Raw genomic sequence first — 20,108 nt, 5'->3', positions numbered from 1 at the left:
GTAGAGATCGGGGTCTTGCTTTGTTGCCTAGGCTGGTCTTGAACTCATGGCTCAAGCAGTCCTGCCACCTTGGCCTCCCAAAGTGCTGGGATTATAGACATGAACCACTTAATTTCTTTTTTTTAATGGGGGAGAAAGGGTAGATGGTAAGCAGCATAATGAGCCAAAATATTTACTTTTCATAGTAAAAATGCAGTAGATTAAGTTTATATTAGGAACTTAAAGTATAAACATATAATGTAGAGTGACAGACAACATCCTATGTAATAAAAAATGGCAATGGTTAAAGTAATTGCCTCTTGGGAACTAACCAAGCAGTGGGAAGAAATGTGATATGAGAACTGTTGATTTTAATAATAAGCCATAATGTACTTCAGATTTTTTTCCTTACATGCATTACTTTGATTAAAAGTTAGAAAGAAAGTATAATGTTATTAATGAAGTTTAAGTTAAATGGTCGTGTGCCTAATGGATAGATGGTAATAGCAGTAGTACTAGATGACTGCAAGGTCTTTGGGTATGAAATTCTAACCCTTATGCCTCTGAGCTCCCAGTACCTAGCATAGTATCTGATCCATGTTAGGAACTGTGAAGGATCTGAGATGTTACCCTACTTGCAAGCTAAGAACTTAGCTGCCACACTTTTATGGATTCTGGCAGAAAACATGACAATTCCAGCAATAGCAGTATGTCAGCCTTTTCTTGCATTCGTTCCTTGAGCCCTACTTCCCACAGAGCAACATGAAGGCCAGGTACTACCTGCACATGCAGTGGCTTGTGTTGGAAGAGGGAAACCCTGAGTTTAGGGGATCTGAACCTTTTATTATGGACAGTAAGTGTGTCTACTCTTTTTTATGTTTTATTTATTTTTAATTAATTAATTTTTTGAGACAGAGTTTCTCTCTTGTCACCCAGGCTGGAGTGCAATGGCGCAGTCTCTGCTTACTGCAACCTCTGCCTCCTGGGTTCAAGCAATTCTCCTGCCATATGTCTGCTCTTTAATCCTCTGGAAGGCACCATTGTCTTCCAGGGCTGTTCATTATATCAGAGGTCCCCAAACCCTGGGCCACGGACTGGTACTGGTCCATGGCCTGTTAGGAACAGCAGGAGGTGACCCAGGGCAAGCAAGCATTACTGTCTGAGCCCCACCTCCTGTCAGATCAGTGGCCATGTTAGATTCTCACAGGAGCTCGAACCCTATTGTGAACTGTGCATTCGAGGGATCTAGGTTGTGCACTCCTTATGAGAATCGAACTAATAATGTCTGATGATCTGAGGTGGAACAGTTTCGTCCTGAAACCACCTCTCCACCCTGGGCCCTGGAAAAATTGTCTTCCATGAAACTGGTCCCTGGTTCCAAAAAGGTTGGAGACCATTGTGTTACGTGAACATCTTTGAAAAACTGGTCTGGAGTAAAAGCAATTGTTGCCTCTATTTGCAAAATGTTCAGAAATTTAAGACTACTGGAAAATTATTTCTCAGGAATACATAGCTGATGACCAGTGAATAATATATAGATATACAACCTATATTGGTCATTTCTTATTGGCATCTCAACTTTTTCTCCTTAAAATATTGGTGTACTTTGGCTGGGTGCGGTGGCTCACACCTATAATCCCAGCACTTTGGGAGGCTGAGGCGGGCAGATCACAAGGTCAGGATATCGAGGCCATCCTGGCTAACATGATGAAACCCCGTCTCTACTAATAATACAAAAAAATTAGCTGGGAGGGCTAGCGGGCGCCTGTCGTCCCAGCTACTTGGGAGGCTGAGGCAGGAGAATAGTGTGAACCTGGGAGGCAGAGCTTGCAGTGAGCAGAGATTGCGCCACTGTACTCCAGCCTGGGCAATAGAGTGAGACTCTGTCTCAAATATGTATATATTTTATGTATATATTTATATATATTATATGTATTTTATATTTATTTGTCTCATATATATGTACATAGACATATATATGGACGTATATAGACATATATAGACATAGATGGACGTATATAGACATAGATGGACATTTTAATCTCAATACTTTCATTAATTTCTTTTCAAAATTGGCAGAGTTAAAAAGTCCTTTCAATGTTTTGTTAGTTTGGGTATCATATCTATCTATCAATAGTTTCTGCCTAAGTTAGATGTCTAGTTTCTAATTATTCTGAAAACACTTTTGTTTTTTAGCTTTTATTTTCCACTTCAGCTTTTCCTTTAAAAACCTGCAATTTTATGATAGAAATATTTATATTTTGAGATACAGAAATTTTAGAGCTGGGCACGGTGGCTCATGCCTGAATCCCAGCACTTTGGGAAGCCAAGGCCTGTGGGTTGCTTGAGCCCAGGAGTTTGAGACCAGCCTGGGTAACATGGCAAAACCCAGTCTTTACAAAAAAATACAAAAATTAGCCAGGCGTGGAGGCATGTGCCTGTAGTGTCAGCTGTGCAGGAGGCTGAGGTGGGAGGATCGCTGGATTGCTTGAGCCCATGGGGATTGAGTGAGCCATGATCGCGCCACTGCACTCCAGCCTGGGCCACAGAGTGAGACCCTGTCTCCAAAAGAAAAAAAAAAAAAAAATTAAGAATATGTGTTCAAAATATTGACAGTAAAATCTCTCATTGGTCTTAAATGGTTTGTTTCTCTGAGGAAGTTTTTTCTGTTGTGGAAAGATGCACATGAAATTTTCAAATTGTACTTTGTTTCATGGGCGTATAACAGTGTGCTATGTCCTATTTTAATAGAAAAATTGGGGCTAGCCACAGTGGCTCACACCTGTAATCCCAGCACTTTGGAAGGCCGAGGTGAGAGGACTGCTTGAAGCCAGGAGTTGGAGACCACCTTGGGCAACATAGGGAGACCCTGCCTTTAAAAAAGTAATAGAAATAACAGTTGCGGTGGTACATGCCTGTAGTTCTAGCTGTTTGGAAGGCTGAAGCAGGAAGCTCACTTGAGCCTAGTAATTGTTACAGCGAGCTATAATTGTGCCACTGTACTCCATCCTGGAAGACAGAGCAAGACTCCGTCTCTCCAAAAATTAACAAACAATAAATACATAAAGTTTATAGGAAAATTGTCTTTTTGTTATACTGAATCACTTATGGCATAACTTTAATTCTCACAGAGCTTAATAAACAATAATTGCTGCCTACAGACTAATCTAAAAGTGGTAGTTCACTGTAATATATGCCACAATGAAGTTAACATCTTTTATTATAATCTCTGAATGCTATTACTCCTTAATAGTTTTTCTTTCTTATTATGTAGTAATGAGGGGTGTGCTTGATCTGTCTCTGGAAATAGAACAATTTGAAGCCACAGTAGTTTGTTTTATTTTTGGCCTGCTTGTGCAAAGCATTGTGATGGAGGCTTTATACAAATAAACTGTATCTCATTTGATTCCCACCACTACATTATGCCTAGTTTATAGATGAGAAAGCTGAGGTTTGGAGAAGGCAAGAAACTGCTCAGAACCATAGAACTAATATATGATACGGCCAGAATTCACACCTATGCCTGACAGTGAAGGTGAAGTTTCTTAACAATACATTGTTCTGATTCTCTGTAGTATTTTTCTATTTTAAATCCAGTTGAAATTCTTTTTGGTTTCTTCTTTCATGGAAAGCCATCACTGTGAAGTGAATGGTAATTCTAATGTACCTAAACTTAAGAAAATGTATAATGCATTTTTGAAACATTGACAAATGTGAAATAAAGATGAGAATAATTCAGAAAATGTAAATTATATATGGTAACAGATTTTCAAAAGATCTGATTGCTTTTTTTATTGAGGTGAAAGTCACATAACATACAAATAACTATTTTAAAGTGTACAATTCAGTGCATTTAGTACATTCACAATATTTTACAACTACTATTTCTATCAAGTTCCAAACGTTTTCATCAGCCCCAAAGAAAACCTCATACCTATTAATCACTTCCTGCCACCCCTAGAAACCAATAATCTGCTTTCTATCTCTATGGATTTACCTATTCTGAATATTTCATAAAATAGCATCATACACTGTCTGGCTTACTTCATATAGCATGTTTACAAGGTTCATTTGTGTTTTGTTCTTTTTAATGGCTGAATAATACTCCAGTGTATGTCTGTATCACATTTTGTTTATCCATTCGTCCTTTGATGGACACTGGGTTGTTTCCACCAACTGCGCAACTTTAAAAATTTATCTCACAGTTTTGGATGCCAGCAGTCAAGGTGTTGGCAGGTTAGTTCCTTCTGAGAGTTGTGAGGGAGAATCTGTTCCTGCGTTTTTCCCAGCTTCTGGTGGTTTGTTGGCTGACTCGTAGATGTATCACTCCAATCTCTATCTTTATTTTCACATGGCTTCCTCCCTGTACGTCTTCTCACCATCTTTCCTCTGTGCATTCTTTGTCTAGTTTCCTCTTTTTAGGAGGACACCAGTAATATTGGATTAGGGCTTACCTTAATGACCTCATTTTGATTACCTCTGTAAATACCCTATTTCCAAATAAGATCACATTTTTAGGTAGTGGGAGTTAGGACTTCAACATATCTTTATTTGAGGGACACAATTCATTTCATAACACCATCCTTTTAAGTATGAAGTGATATCTCATTGTGGTTTTGATTTGCATTTTTCTAATGACTAATGATGTTGAGCATCTTTTTATATGCTTTTTGGCCATTTGTACATCTTATTTGAGGAAGTGTCTATCCAATTCCTTTGTCTATTTTTGAATTGGGTTGTCTTTTTGTTGAGTTTAAGAGTTCTTAATATATTTTGGATACAAGACTCTTATCAGATAGATATATGATTTGCAAATATGTTCTCCTATTCTGTAGGTTTTCTTGTCAACAACTTCTTAATATCTATTGGTGGACAAAAGATTTTAATTTTGATGAAGTTTCTTTTGTTACTTGTGCTTTTAGTGTCATAATTATCTATAGTCAAATTCAAGGTTGTGAATATTGACATCTATGGCTTTGTATGAAAGTTTTATAGCTCTAGCTTTTATATTTAGGTCATTGATCCCTTTTGAGTTAATTTTTGTAGATGGTATGATGTAGGGGTTTATCTTCATTCTTTTGCTTGTGAATATCCAGTTTTCTAACACTATTTCTTGAAGAGACAATTTCCCCATTGATGGTCTTGCACCCTTGTCAAAACTCAATTGGACATAGGTGTATGGGATAATTTCTGTAATCTCAATTTCTACTGTATTGGTCTATATGTCTGTCCTTATGCCAGCCAGTACCACACTGTTTTGATTTCTGTACCTTATATTGAGTTTTGAAATCAGGAAGCATGGAATCTTCCAATTCTGTTCTTTTTCAATATTATTTTGGCTCTCTGGAGCTCCTTGCAATTCCATATGAATTTGAGGATCAACTTTTTTATTTCTGCAAAAACAGCCATTAGAACTTTGATAGGGATTGCATTGAATCTGTAGATTGTGTATAAAGAGGGATCATGGCAGATGGGAGGCAGGACTAGATTGCAGCTCCAGACAGAGCAGCATGTGGAGGCTTGCGTTGTGAATTTTAGCTCCAGATCGACTGCAAGAACAAACCAGCAAACCTGAGAGGACCCTCAGACTCTCTGAAGGAAGCGGACTGCTCCTGCAGGACCCAGGAGACACCCCAAATACTCTGGGAGGTGAAAGCCTCGGGCAAGTTTTCAAGCCCGCCCTCCACCTGGAAACAGATCTGGGGCTGTTGTGGGGGACATGGTGGGAGTGAGACCAGCCTTTCAGTTTGCATGGGAGCTGGATGAGGCCTGTGACTGCTGGCTTTCCCCCACTTCCTTGACAACCTGCATGAGTCAGCAGAGGCAGCCATAATCCTCCTAGGTGCACAACTCCAGTGACCTGGGAATCTCACCCCGTTCCCCACAGCAGCTGCAGCAAGACCCACCCAAGGACAGTCTGAGCTCAGACTCGCCTAGCCCCGCCCCCACCTGACAGTCCTTCCCTACCCACCCAGGTAGCAGAAGACAAAGGACATATAATCTTGGGAATTCTAGGGCCCCACCCACTGCCAATCCCTCTGCACTACTACTGCTGATGCTCTCTGGAAAGCATCACCTCTTGGCAGCAGGCCAACCAGCACAAAAATAGTGCATTAAATCACCAAAACTAGGAACCCTCATGGAGTTCATTGCACCTTCCACCACCTCCAACGGAACAGGCGCTGGTATCCGTGGTTGAGAGACCGATAGACGGTTCACATCACAGGACTATGCAGAAACCCCCAGTACTAGCATGGTGCCAGGTAGACTCACTGGATGGTTAAACCCAGAAGAGAGACAACAATCATTGCAGTTTGGCTCACAGAAAGCCACAACCACAGGAAAAGGGGAGAGTACTAAATCAAGGGAACACCCTGTACACTAGAAACTGAACAACAGCATTCAGCCCTAGACCTTCCCTCTGACAGAGCCTACCCAAATGGGATGGAACCAGAAAACCAATCCTGGTAATATGACAAAACAAGGCTCATCAACAACCCCCAAAAATCATACTAGTTCACCAGCAATAGATCCAAACGAAAAAGAAATCCCTGATATAACTGAAAAGGAATTCAGTAGGTTAGTTATTAAGCTAATGAGGGAGAACTAGGAAAAGGCAAAGCCCAATGCAAGGAAATTCAAAAAATGATACAGAGAGTGAAGAGAGAAATATTCAATGAAATAGATAGCTAAAAGAAAAAACAATACAAAAATCAGGAAACTTTGGATACACTTTTAGAAATGCAAAATGCTCTGGAAAGTCTCAGCAACAGAATTGAACAAGTAGAAAAAAGAAATTCAGAGCTTGAAGACAAGGTGTTTGAATTAACCCAATCCAACAAAGACAAAGCAAAAAGAATAAGAAAATATGAACAAAGCCTCCAAGAAGTTTGGGATTATGTTAAACTACCAAACCTAAGAATAATCGGTATTCCTGAGGAAGAAGACAATTCTAAAAGCTTGGAAAACATATTTGGGGGAATAATTGAGGAAAACTTCCCCAGCCTTGCTAGAGACCTAGACATGCAAATAAAAGAAGCACAGGGCCAGGCATGGTGGCTCACACCTGTAATCCCAGCACTTTGGGAGGCTGAGGCAGGCGGATCACGAGGTCAGGAGATCGAGACTATCCTGGCTAACACAGTGAAACCCCGTATCTACTAAAAATGCAAAAAATTAGCTGGGCGTGGTGGCACACGCCTGTAGTCCCAGCTACTCAGGAGGCTGAGGCAGGAGAATCGCTTGAACATGGGAGGCTGAGGTTGCAGTGAGCCGAGATCATGCCACTGCACTCTAACTTGGGTGACAGAGGAGACTCCATCTCAAAAAAAGGACAAAGAACACCGAAGAAATTCATTACAAAAAGATCTTCGCCTAGGCACATTGTCATCAGGTTATCCAAAGTTAAGATGAAGGAACGAATCTTAAGAGCTGTGAGACAGAAGCACCAGGTAGCCTATAAGGCAAAACCTAACAGATTAATAACAGATTTCTCAGCAGAAACCCTACAAGCTAGAAGGGATTGGGGCCCTATCTACAGCCTCCTCAAACAAAACAAACATCAGCCAAGCATTTTGTATCCAGTGAAACTAAGCACCACATATGAAGGAAAGATACAGTCGTTTTCAGACAAATGCTGAGAGAATTCGCCATTACTAAGCCACCACTAAAAGAACTGCTAAAAGGAGCTCTAAATCTTGAAACAAATCCAGGAAACACATCAAAACAATATCTTTAAAGCATAAATCTCACAGGACCTGTAAAATAAAAATACAAGTTAAAAAACAAAAACAAAAAACCAAAGTATGCAGGCAACCAAGAGCATAATGAATGCAAAGGTACCTCACATTTCAATACTAACATTGAATGTAAGTGGCCTAAATGCTCCACTTAAAAGGTACAGGACTGCAGAATGCATAAGAACTCACCAACCAACAATCTGCTGCCTTCAGGAGACTCACCTAACACATAAGTACTCACATAAACTTAAAGGTGTGGAAAAAGGCATTTCATGCAAATGGACACCAAAAGCAAGCAGGGGTAGCTGTTCTTATATCAGATGAAACAAACTTTAAAGCAACAGCATTACAGGCAGGAGCTGCCATGCCAGGCATTTTGCTCATTGCTTTCAATGAGGTCATGTGTTTTTTGTCCCTCAGTTTCTCCATTAGTACCTTCTTTTGCATTACATTTTTTTGGTAGTGTACTTAGTCTGTTGTGTGCTGCTGTAACAGGATACCACAGACCAACTAATTTATAAATAAAAGAAATTTATTTCTCACGGTTATAGAGGCTGAGAAGTCCAAGGTTGAGGAGCGTATTTCTGATCTGATGAAGACTTTCTTGTTCAGTCTTCACATTGCAGAAGGACAAGAGAACAGGCTAGCCAAATGCCACCTGAAGCTGCTGCTGCTTTTTTTCTTTATAAGGGCCTTAGTTCTACTAATGAGGAATGAGCCCTCATGGCCTCATCATGTCTTAAAGGTTCCACCTCTTAATACTAGCAGATTTGCAGCACCTGAACTTTGGAGGGGACACATTCAGACCATAGTACCATAGTACCATTTTTATTCCCATCATTTTTTTTTTTTTGATGTATTTTTTCGCATTATTTTCTTAGTGGTTATCCTGGGGACTATAACCTTTTATATGTATAATAACTTTTGCTATCAACTTAGCATCTATTATATACAAAAACTCCACTTCTGTATAGCTCTGTCCCTCCCCCTTATATTGTTGTCACAAATTACATCTTCACACATTGTGTGCCCATTAACTTACAATTACTGTTTTATGCATCTGTCTTTTAAATCATTTGAGAAAAAAGAGTTACAAATCAAAAACACAATAATACTGGATTTTTAATACCTATATAGTTACCTTAGCTTGTGTTCATTCTTTTTGAATGGGCTTTGAGTTACTTTGTAGTGATCTTTTCTTTCTGCCTGAAGGATTTCCTCTAGCATTTCTTGTTGGGCAGGTCTACTAACAACAGACTCCCTCAGCATTTGTTTATCTGGGAATGTCTTACTTTTTCCTTATGGATCTTGGTTGACAGTTTTTTTTTTTTCTTTTTCGAGATGGAGTCTCACTCTGTTGCCCAGGCTGGAGTGTAGTGGCACGATCTCGGCTCACTGCAACCTCTGCCTCCTGGGTTCAAGCAATTCTCCTGCCTAAGCCTCCCAAGTAGCTGGGATTACAGCCAGTTTGCATTAGCTCCAGTATATGACTGGCTGTAGTAAAATGTACACCAAGTTTCACAGTTATAGTATCGAAAAAAAGCATTACAAAATATCTCAGTAATATTTTTAAATTGATTACATTTTGAAATGACAATATTTTCGATATATTGCTTTGAATAAAATATATTACTGAAAGTAATTGCTTATTTTTACTGTTTTAATGTGGTTATAGAAAATCTAAAATTACAAATATGTCATATTTCTGTTGAGAGCACTGCTTTAAGTATCAAGCACTTGAAAATGTTGAGTATTCGAGTGATTAGGTTCTGTTTCTACAGTGTATTTTAATGTTTGCTTCTGCTGTACACTTGTGTTAGGCCTATTACAACCAATACTTACTTTTACATGTTGGCCCATAAGTAAGTATACATAAGGCTATTCATTTTTCAAGATTTTGATTGAAATGATACATTATTTACAAATGTATTTCTGCACTAATGTTTTTAAAACTCTTTTTATTTCTCATTTTAGTTTTTTTAATAGAGGAAGGAACTGTGTTTTAGAATTTTCACTCAACTATTAATGATTTTTAAAACAAATCTAATTGGTGCTTCTAAGAAACTTGAATGAATTAAAACCAGAAATATGAAAAAATGTATGCTCTTACTGCTTCTTGAGAGGTTGGTTAACCTCTGTTTTTCACAGTCAAAACTTCTCAAGAAGTTAGTGACCATATTAAATCTAAAACTGGCAAATGCCTTTTAATGAAGAAATCTTTCAAAAGGGACAGTTTAAAAGACTTAAAAGTAACTCTTCATCAAGAAGATTTTATGACAAAGATAAATTTCAATGACTCTTTACTTAATGTTCCTATAAATCTGAGCGACCTAAAAACTCCTATGATTTTCTTAGGTAAGGGGGACTTACTAGTGGATGATAGTATTCAGTCTGTCTATTACTTTATGGAAAGTAACTGCTTTTAAGGGCAGCTTTTCTATCTATTTCATCTTCAGGAGTATCTCTTCTGATTTTTGAGAACAGTAGTTTGATTGCTGCACTTAGCTTTGCTTTTCTTCGTGTTGTAGTTGAAAATGTGTAATGTTCTTGGTAAAACTCAGAACTGCATTAAGGAAAAGATGGGAAGTTGAGCATTAGAATTGGTGTCGCCAGGCCATGGTTGTACTTTTGGCTTTAATACTTGATTTCTGTGTATATCCTTTCTTTCTTATAGACTGAAGATAAATGGTTGCTTGAAGATTTAATGTTCAAGGTGGTTCAAAGAAAAATGACTTTGAAAGTCAAGTAACATATGTCATTGTTAGCTAAGCCTATTAATTAAAACTTATATTCATTAAAATTGCATTCAAATGGAAAACATCCTTTCTTAAAATTTAATACTCTGTTTATATAGTTACACATCTTTCTATATTTATTATGTATTCATTACATGAAAAATTACTGATACCTATGGAAGAATTTTATTCAGTCACATATGATACTGTCACTTAGGATATTTTTGTAAAATCAAACCTAACTACCTATAGTCATAAAACTATTCTAACTTAGTTCTATTTCTTGATCAGTTTTATGGAGTATACTCCCAGAGGCATCCCAGCTTCTTTTGAAGAAGCAAGCTTAAGGTACCCAGAAAGTTAAGTAAATGTATTTCATAAAGCAAGTAGTTTAGATTTTTAGACTGGGTAGCTTTAAGTCATTTTATTCTTCTTGGTGGTGTTCACCATCAATTTGCAATGTATTTCTTGTTAAAGTTTCTATCTCTGAATTTTTATGATTATTTTTACTTCTTAAGTGACAGATTTTAACATTAGCTTCTAGGAGATATGATACATCTTTTAATAAACATAATCTAAAGTAATTATTAAATCAGTACATGATACATCTTTTAATAAGCATAATCTTCTAAAGTAATTATATAATCAGTATAAATATCTTTCATTATTTTCATAAAGATCATAGAACATAGTGATTCTGAAGTGGCTTGCTTTTATATTAGGCCAAAAAATAGAATACTCAAAGCACAATAATAATTAGTAACGGAACCATGGAACTGAGGTTTGACAATACATTTCTCCATATCTCTAAGCAGGCTTTACATGTGTCTTCTCGTTTGTCCTCCCTTCCCCCTCATTATCTTTCCTCTCTTCTTCCTTCCCTCCTTGCTTTCTAAGTTTACCTAGTTGTTAATGTTCCCTAAGAGCTTAAATCCTTTAATCCAAAATGTTGGTATTAATGTGCACTAAGAAAATCAGTATTTTGCGTAGCAGTTTAAATTGTGTCTCAATAATCCTTTTATTGGTACCTAACTACAATAGATTATGATAAGTGCTTTAATAATTAACTATTATACAGTATGCTAAATGCTTTTATAAAAATATATTCAAAGTGCCAGAGGGGAAAGATCTTCTGTTGAAGAGGGAACAGAAGAGAATGCTTCATATAGGAAGTGACATTTTAATTGCTTTTGAAAGTTGAGTAGGAGTTTCCCCTGTGCCTGATGTAAGGCAGATTAGGCAAAAGGAGCAGCATTCATTCAACATCACCAAATAATAATTGCGTGATGATTGTATTCCATTTACTGTTCAAGACATTGGGAATATAATGATGACTAAAACTAGTGAGACTTCTGTCTTCATGGAGCTGATATTCCAGTAGGGGAGACAGACTGTATTAGTATGTTTTCATGCTGCTGATAAAGACATACCCAAGACTTGGTACTTTATAAAGAAAAAAAGGTTTAATGGACTCACAGTTCCATGTAGCGTAGGAGGCCTCACAATCATGGTGGAAGGTGAGAGGCACGTCTTACATAGCAGCAGACAAGAGAGAGAATGAGATACAAGTGAAAGGGGTTTCCCCTACAAAACCGTCATCAGATCTCGTCAGACTTATTCACTACCACGAGAACAGTATGGGGGAAACCGCCCACATGATTCAGTTATCTCCCACCAGGTCCCTCCCATGACACGTGGGAATTATGGGAGCTACAGTTCAAGATGAGATTTGGGTGAGGATAGAGCCAAACCATATATCACAGATAAACACGTAAGTGTAGTGAAATAAAACTATGGCAGGATAAGAGAGAAGAATGAGACTCGTGGAGGTGACTCTATTAATTTAAATAAGGTTGTTTGGTGTGTTTTGAGGAACCCTAGTCCTGAGATATCTATGAAAAATGGATTCTGGGGACAAATTAGTTTGAGAAACGTTACCCTATTAAGTTCTGCCATAAAGAAACTTAGGTAATTGTGGATTAAAGCCAGTTAATCAAGTTATTAGACAGGGAAACCCCCGATCATCACTAGGATTTTGTGAGCTGAAGTTCCAAAGAGCATTGTAGGAGAAGCTGGACCAGAGTATGAGGATCCATTGGCCAGGTAGGACAGGGTAGGAGCCTTTGAGTCATGATGAAAAGTTTGTGCCCCAGCCATGCCAGGATTAGATTTGGCTTTTAGAAAAGGTACTCTGGTGGCAATGTGGCTGCTGTCTTGAGTGAAGAAAATATAAATCAAGAAGCTTTCCAATAAAAAAGAGAATGATGAAGGCTTCAAAAATGGAGAGAAAGGGGTAGATTTTAATGACATTTGGAGGTAGAATTGACTCAGATAACTTTGTTTATAGATAATAAAGAGTCAGAAAAATTATTGACATATAATGTTTTAAACAAATGAAAGTACATCTTCAAGAGAGGGACACTTGGCCCTGATCTGCCAGTAAGTGAAGGTCACAGCAAGGCAGCAGCAGGCTAAGCTGTGCTGAGTGTGTGAGAAATGGGAGCAAAGTCGTATGTTCAAAAATGTGCAAGATGTGGCATCTCCACCACATTTTTCTTTCACCTTTGAAATATGGGAAGGTTAGAAATGGAGTGGAAAAATATCAGCCTAGTCTAGTGTTGAAAGGTTGAGCTTTTTAGGAAGAAGCAAGCTTGTTATCACTTTTAAATAAGACAAAACATGACCTTGAATTAGATTAGCCACATATCTAATTGGTGAGTGCAGCATACCTAGCTGTACAGCGCTCTGCTCACCAAAGCCAAAGATGGGCAGGTGGCTGCATTCTGCTGCCAGGTAATCATCTGAACCTCGTTGGCAGGCATTGAAGCAAAAGAGAGAGAGGAATTTGCAGCTGGCTGGAAATATTAGAGTATTAGCAAGAGGGAAGGAAGTGTGGCTCAAAGTTATAAAATGTTGTGTGTGTATAAAAAGAAGAGAGTTCTATTTTTGTATATGTATGTGTTATAAATAGACATACCTATAGCATTTCCCACCAGTGTTCTGTATCACCCATGTTCCATCAACTGGCTATGATCTATCACTGATTAAATCAGAAAAATATCACCTTATTTGCTTTTTGCTCCTCAACTGCAAAGATGTCTTTGGTGAGGTGCTTTACTAGAATTCTCTTACAGAAAAAAAAAATCAGTAATTCATCTTGAGGATGAAATAGTAGATGAAGTATAATTAATGCTTTTAGCAAACTTAGCAAATACAAATATGAACTTTTTGTGAAGATGAAAACTGCATTGCTTTTTTTTTTTTTTTTTTTTTTTTAAAGACAGGGTCTCATTCTGTCACCCAGGCTGTAGTGCAGTGGCATGGTCAGGACTCACTGCAGCCTCGACCTCCCCGACTCAAGTGAACCTCCCGCCTCAGCCCCCTAAGTAGCTGGGACTACAGGCATGTGCCACTATGCCTGGCTAATTTTTTGTATTTTTATTAGAGACAGGGTTTCTCTGTGTTGCCTAGGCTGTGTTGCCTAAGTCTTGAACTCCTGGACTTAAGCAATCCACCTGCCCTGGCCTCCCAAAGTGCTGGGATTACAGGTGTGAGCCACACACCCAGCCTATTTTTAAAAACTGTAATATTCTTACTGGTGGACTTTATTCAACTGATAGAGAATAGTTAAAAATAAAGAGAGGACAGGCATGGTGGCTCACACCTCTAATCCTAGCACTTTTGGAGACCGAGGCTGGTGGGTTGCTTGAGGCCAGGAGTTTGAGAACAGTCTGGCCAACATGGCAAAATCCCATCTCTATTAAAAATTCAGAAATTAGCTGGGTGTCATGGTGTGCATCTGTAATCCTGGCTACTTGAGAGCTGAGGCAGGAGAATCACTAGAACCCGGGAGGTGGAGGTTGTAATGAGCCGAGATTGCACCACTGCCCTCCAGCCTGGGTGACAGAGCGAGACTCTGTCTCAAAAAAAAAAAAAAAAATTAAAAATATATAGAGTTTAAAAATACAAATTACCAAAATATTGTAGTTTGATGTCACTACTACTCACTTTTTCTTTCTTTCTTTTTTTTTTTTTTTTTTTTTTTTTTTGAGACAGAGTCTTGCTCTGTTACCCAGGCTGGAGTGCAGTGTCACAATCTCAGCTCACTGTAACCTCCACATCCTGGGTTCAAGCAATTCTCCTGCCTCAGCCTCCCGAGTAATTGGGATTACAGACACGCACCACCATGCCCAGCTAATTTTTGCATTTTTAGTAGACATCGGGTTTCACCATGTTGGCCAGGCTGGTCTTGAACTCCTGACCTCATGATCCGCCTGCCTTGGACTCCCAAAGTGCTGGGATTACAGGCATGAGCCACCGTGCGCGTCCACTACTCACTTTTTCTTAGCCTTTTGATTACTGATGAACTAGATTAGAACAGTAAGTGGATTGTTACACTTGACATTTTGTACTTTATCTGGAAATACTGGCATTAAAAACTAAGTCATACTGCCATTTGTATAATATTCTTAGATCTTTATAGGAGTTTTTTCTTCAAATAAAAATTGTGTTTTTAAATGTCTTTGATATGATTGTTCAAAATGTTTGATATTTTTCTAAAACAGAATTAGGAAACTTCTGGCCCCAGCATCAGAATGGACCCTTGATTTGGTTTCCTCTGACCTTTGGAAAACTGTTCTTTGGTATTATTGCAATATGCAAGAGGACCTCATAAGGTGCTCTGGTTCTTTCAGAATGGAACATGAAAACTGGAGAGTTAGTGTCAATGCTCATTGAAACATCTTTTGTGAGCTGTGGGTTAGACTTTGATGCTTACAAGCCACATAAATAGCAAGCCATGGACTCCATTTACTTATCCCATTTCTCTGGCTTTCCACATTTTTCTTCCTATTTCTTGTTTTTTGTCTCTTCATTATATTTCTTCCTCTTGATGGGTTTCCACCTCTATGCAGTATGTGTTTTCCTGACCTATTCTATTTCTGACCCTCACTCTGGGGCAGTCCTAGCCGGCCATCTCGGGAAGCTATCTTTTTAGGAGCCAAGACCAGCTTGCGAGGATGGAGGTCTGGGCTTTCAGAAGCTATGCTGCAGAAACAAACACAGGCAAAAAGTACTCTTGCCTAACAACATCTTCATTACTTTGTGGGCTATTTTAGTTTTTTCTTAATATGTTTTTTAAAATTTTTATTTTAGATTTAGGGGGGCACATATGCAGGTTTATTATATGGGTATATTGCATGATGCTGAGGCTTGGGCTTCTAATGATCCCATTGCCCAAGTAGTGAACATAGTACCTGATAGGTGGTTTTTCAACCCTTGTCTCCCTCCCCCCAATTTTAGAATCCCCAGTGTTTATTTTTGCCTTTTTTGTGTCCGTGTATAACCGATGTTTAGCTCCCACTTTGAGTGAGAACATGTGGTATTTGATTTTTTTTTCTGCATTAATTTGCTTTGGATAATGGCCTTCAGCTGCATCTGTGTTGCCATAAAGGACATGATTTTGTTCTTTTTTGTGGCATAGTACTCCATGGTGTATAAGTATCTTGTAGAAATTTGACCCTAAATTCTGTTTCACACAGTGTACCTTAGGCATCTGTTCTTGGATTTTGGTGTTTGCCAGGTTTGTAATTTTGATCCTATATCATAAGCTGAATTTTAGTGTCTTGGTCATACCTTAATTCTTCATTTCCTTCACCTGATTTTTAGTTTGTATTTCCTGCCTTGGACTCATCCAACCTCCTCAGCAAGATGTGAAGATTTATTTTTTTTATTTTTATTTTTTTTAAGACAGGGTCTCATTCTGTCACCCAGGCTGGAGTGCAGTGGCATGGTCAGGACTCACTGCAGCCTCGACCTCCCCGACTCAAGCAAACCTCCCGCTTGATACTAATAAGTATCAACATCAAAATAGAGTTACCTGCAGAATATATTAATACAGTGCTTAGTGGTGATGTTCATATTGGAAAAATTTAACAAAACAAAGTGCAGAAAAAATCTCAGGTTGCACTCCATATACAAATGCTAGAACATCAGAATCACTTGGGAAGATTTTGAAGTCAGCAAAGTGTGCATCTAAGATGTCCTAACTCTAAGAGACATGAAGTATCATACTCCTGTTTCTACACAAAAAATATCTGTTTGTTAATCATATTGTTTAGTGGTTACTACGTGATATTTTGGGTATTTTACATTTATTTTATATGATAGGTTTGTTTTTCATATTGGCATTTTCCCGAGTTTTAGAACTAGTTATTTAAGAAATCAGTTGGCAGGGGAAGGGGTTGAGTAGTATCTCATGCCTTAGGACATTGGAGAGCAGCTTCCTCTTGAGTATTTTCATGCAGAACATCTGATTTTAGAAATATTTTATAGCCATTAAGTGGGAAATGCTCCTGTCTCCAAATCTGACCACTTACCATCGCCACTGATATTGCCACCCTGGTCCGTGGATCTGCCATCTATTCCCTGAATTCCTGTAATGAGCTCCCTGTTTCTACCTCTGTCCTTTCCAATCTGTTCCCAGCACAGCAGGCGAAAATGAACCCTCTGTAAGTGTCAGTTCACTTTAGTCCTGCACATAGAATATTGTATTAGCTCCCCATTTTACTCAGAGAAAAAGTCAAACTTCATTCCTTGGTCCATCTTTTCTTTTCCTGTATCTCTGTAATATAGATCATAATCTGAAATGAAACTATATATTCATTAGTTGGATTTTTTGGAGTAATGTTTTATGTTTTCTACCTTAATTTTAAAAGCATGTCAGTTATCTTCCTTTAAAAGAAAGATTATTAATTTGCATGTGATTTTTAAAATTCTTTCTGCGGTTAATGGCCCTCACCGGTGCTCAGGAGACAAGATACTCCAATTTTAATATATTTCCTCATTTCTGAAATCAAGATAAAAGTATCTACCAATAATACTTGTTTACCTCAAAAACCTCTATTGCCTTTTTTTCTCATCACACCTTTACTTGTTTACAGAAACCTTCATTTATCTCAAATATGCTGGGACATGATTAAAGTTCTTTAAGCTATCCTGATCATGGTTGAATGGCTTGTTTATAGATTTGCAAGCAGATTTTAAATATTCATCCTAATAAGATAAAAATAAAAGTAAATTATTTTTGTTAAGGAAGAGCCCTCTCTGCGAGTGGGGTCAGGTCAGGGGAAGATTGCAGTGTGATTAATTTAATTTTTTTATGGACCCTAAAAATTGAACCTAAAATTTGCAATACATATGTTTTTCTCACATTCTGTGGCTTTTATGTCAGTTTTCTCTAGTAAGTTTTTTACACGTGTGGATTACCCAACTAAATTTTTTATTAATATTGTTTATTTCTTCATAGCATGTTTCCCAAACATATACATGCTAGATTGTATGTATGTTTATCATGTTACATATTTACTTTTTATATGTTTGAGCTTTTTTATTTCTGTGAATCCATTTCCTCTTGGTAATTTATGAGATCATCTAAAGCTTAAATTTATGTTTGAAGTCTTTACTTCTCCAAAATTCTAATTCAGATATTAATATATTATTATAGATGTTTGTCAGTAATTATTTGCAAGTTTATCTCATCACAATTTGAAAATCTGTGTGTAAGAGCATCAGACAACATGAACTCAGTGTTAGCGTTACTTGGAAAACTTGCAGAATAAATTTAAAAATGAAGCAAGTGTCATTTTAAATTGATTTTTCATTTTTTGCTCTATTAATTCAAGAAAAGTAGACAGGCCAGATAGGCAGGCCGGCAGAAACCTGGCCTCTGTGGTTGGCTGGCATTTACACAGGTCTTTCATATATGATTTAATAAAAGGTGACACGAAATTCAGAAATGTAATCTATAAGACAATCAGAGAAAAATAATTTTTGAAGCGCATTCTTGTCAGTATTGTATAATGCCTGTTCTGTAACTGTAATTTTTTTGTGTATCTGTCAAATGACGTTAAGCTATATTCAATAATGAGGATAGCAAGAATTTGAGACCCCATGTTCATTTCTTTTTGTGACAGGAAGGTCAGCCTTTTAAAAAATAAAAAAGGAATAGAAATTAATATTTCTTCAGAATTATGTTTCCATTCATTTGAGGTTATCTCTTAATTCCAGCATTTTACTGCGTTTGATAAATAGGCCAAATATGTGTTTATTTGGGGGCTTGGGGGAGGCAATGAAACTTTACAAATTTCAACTGACATTGCTGTTTGCTGATAAGGATGGGAGTTTGCACCGCTCTGAAGAGATTACATGAAGTAGAATTGGAAAGCAAATTGTATTTACAAAAGATAGGTTGATGTTCCTAATAGGTGTTCAGAATAGACTATTCACTCTCATGTTCTGCTGAGCTTTGCTAGAAATAACTTCATTTCAAAAAGGACAAATCTGACTGAAGGTACAAGCATTCCCTCTTCACAGATACTTGTCCAAAAGGGTTTACGTTAAATTTTCCTGATGGGCACCCAGCAGTATTTTATGCTGTATCTTTATAAACCATTAATGTGGAAAATAAATATCTAAATAGCATACTTGATTGCTTCATGCACCAACCATGAGATTACTAGATTTCTATCTACAGTTTTGGGAGAGATGTTGCAATGTGATGTTCTGACAATAACTCTCAAAGTCTTCATGCCAGGATCCATTTTCATCTTGTTGTTGAGGTAAAGTTATTAAAATGCACAGTTGGTAGGTCAGAAAGATCACTATCTCTTGTCATCTGTGGTTTAATGCTGACCTAAACCACTACTGTATAATGTCAGAATTATCACAGTGTCCAGGCTGCAGAAGTACAACATGCTACATGATTTATTGCATTTCCTGTCTGGAATGAAGATTACGAAGAGGCCAACAACTGTGAGCTACAGTGGTTTAGAAGAAAACTTAATTTCTAATTTTTATTTCTCTTTTTCCTCATTCATTTTAGATTTTGGATTTAGTAAAGGGGACACATTACCAGGTAGCCTGTCAAAAATACTTTGAGATGATACACAATGTAAGTATTTTTTTTTTAACTTTATATCCTAATTATTTGTCTTTTGTTACTGTGTCACATTCAGGGTTTTTAGTTGCAGCAATGGAAACCACTCTAGCTATTTTCAGCAGAAAAGGGGATTGCATGGTATTAAGTAACTTATAGCATTTATTGAACAACCAGACAACTAAGCTTGGATGCTGCAGAACCAGGAATATTTTGTAACTAGGAGATGCTACATCATGAGAAAATCTCTACTACAGCTGTCACCCACCACTCCATATCTAGGGATGAGACCAAGGGTCAATAAAGTTTCTCTGTAAAGAGCCAGAGTGTAAAAATTTTAGGCTTCATGGTCCATATGGTCTGCGTCACAGCTGCTCAACTCTACTGTTGCAGTGCAGAAGCAGCCGTAGAAACTATGCAAATGAACAGGCATGACTGTTGATCCAATAGAACTTTATTTATGAAATTAGGTAGTAGACCCAGTTTGACCCACGGGCCTTGATTTGCCAACCTCTAGACTAGATCTGGAACCTTTGCCACAGCTGCCTAGAAGAACCAAGGCTTTTGCCATCTTCCATGCAGAAAATCTGATCCTTGTACTTGTGGCTGCCACCTGATGTTACTCTAATCCACTTCCCAAGTCTCATACTTATCTGCCTGGCAAAACCTAGATTGCATGTGGGCCCCTAACTATACACGAGTCAGGGAAATGTGTTTGGT

At 37.8% G+C, this 20,108-nt stretch overlaps 1 protein-coding gene across 1 annotated transcript in view; it reads left to right on the top strand.

The window, feature by feature from the left end:
- Positions 1-20,108, top strand: part of PRIM2 (DNA primase subunit 2) — a 315,579-nt gene that overhangs the window by 281,514 nt on the left and 13,957 nt on the right. Inside the window, exon 13 of the mRNA XM_003254106.4 lies at positions 19,335-19,403. Coding sequence (XP_003254154.2) covers positions 19,335-19,403 — 69 coding nt within the window. The remainder of the gene's footprint in view (positions 1-19,334; positions 19,404-20,108) is intronic.

The sequence above is a fragment of the Nomascus leucogenys genome, chromosome 22a (assembly GCF_006542625.1).
Source record: "Nomascus leucogenys isolate Asia chromosome 22a, Asia_NLE_v1, whole genome shotgun sequence".
Classification (NCBI taxonomy): Eukaryota; Metazoa; Chordata; class Mammalia; order Primates; family Hylobatidae; genus Nomascus; species Nomascus leucogenys.
Note: the sequence above shows the minus strand (reverse complement) of the source record. Positions and strands in the feature narration are given on the sequence as shown.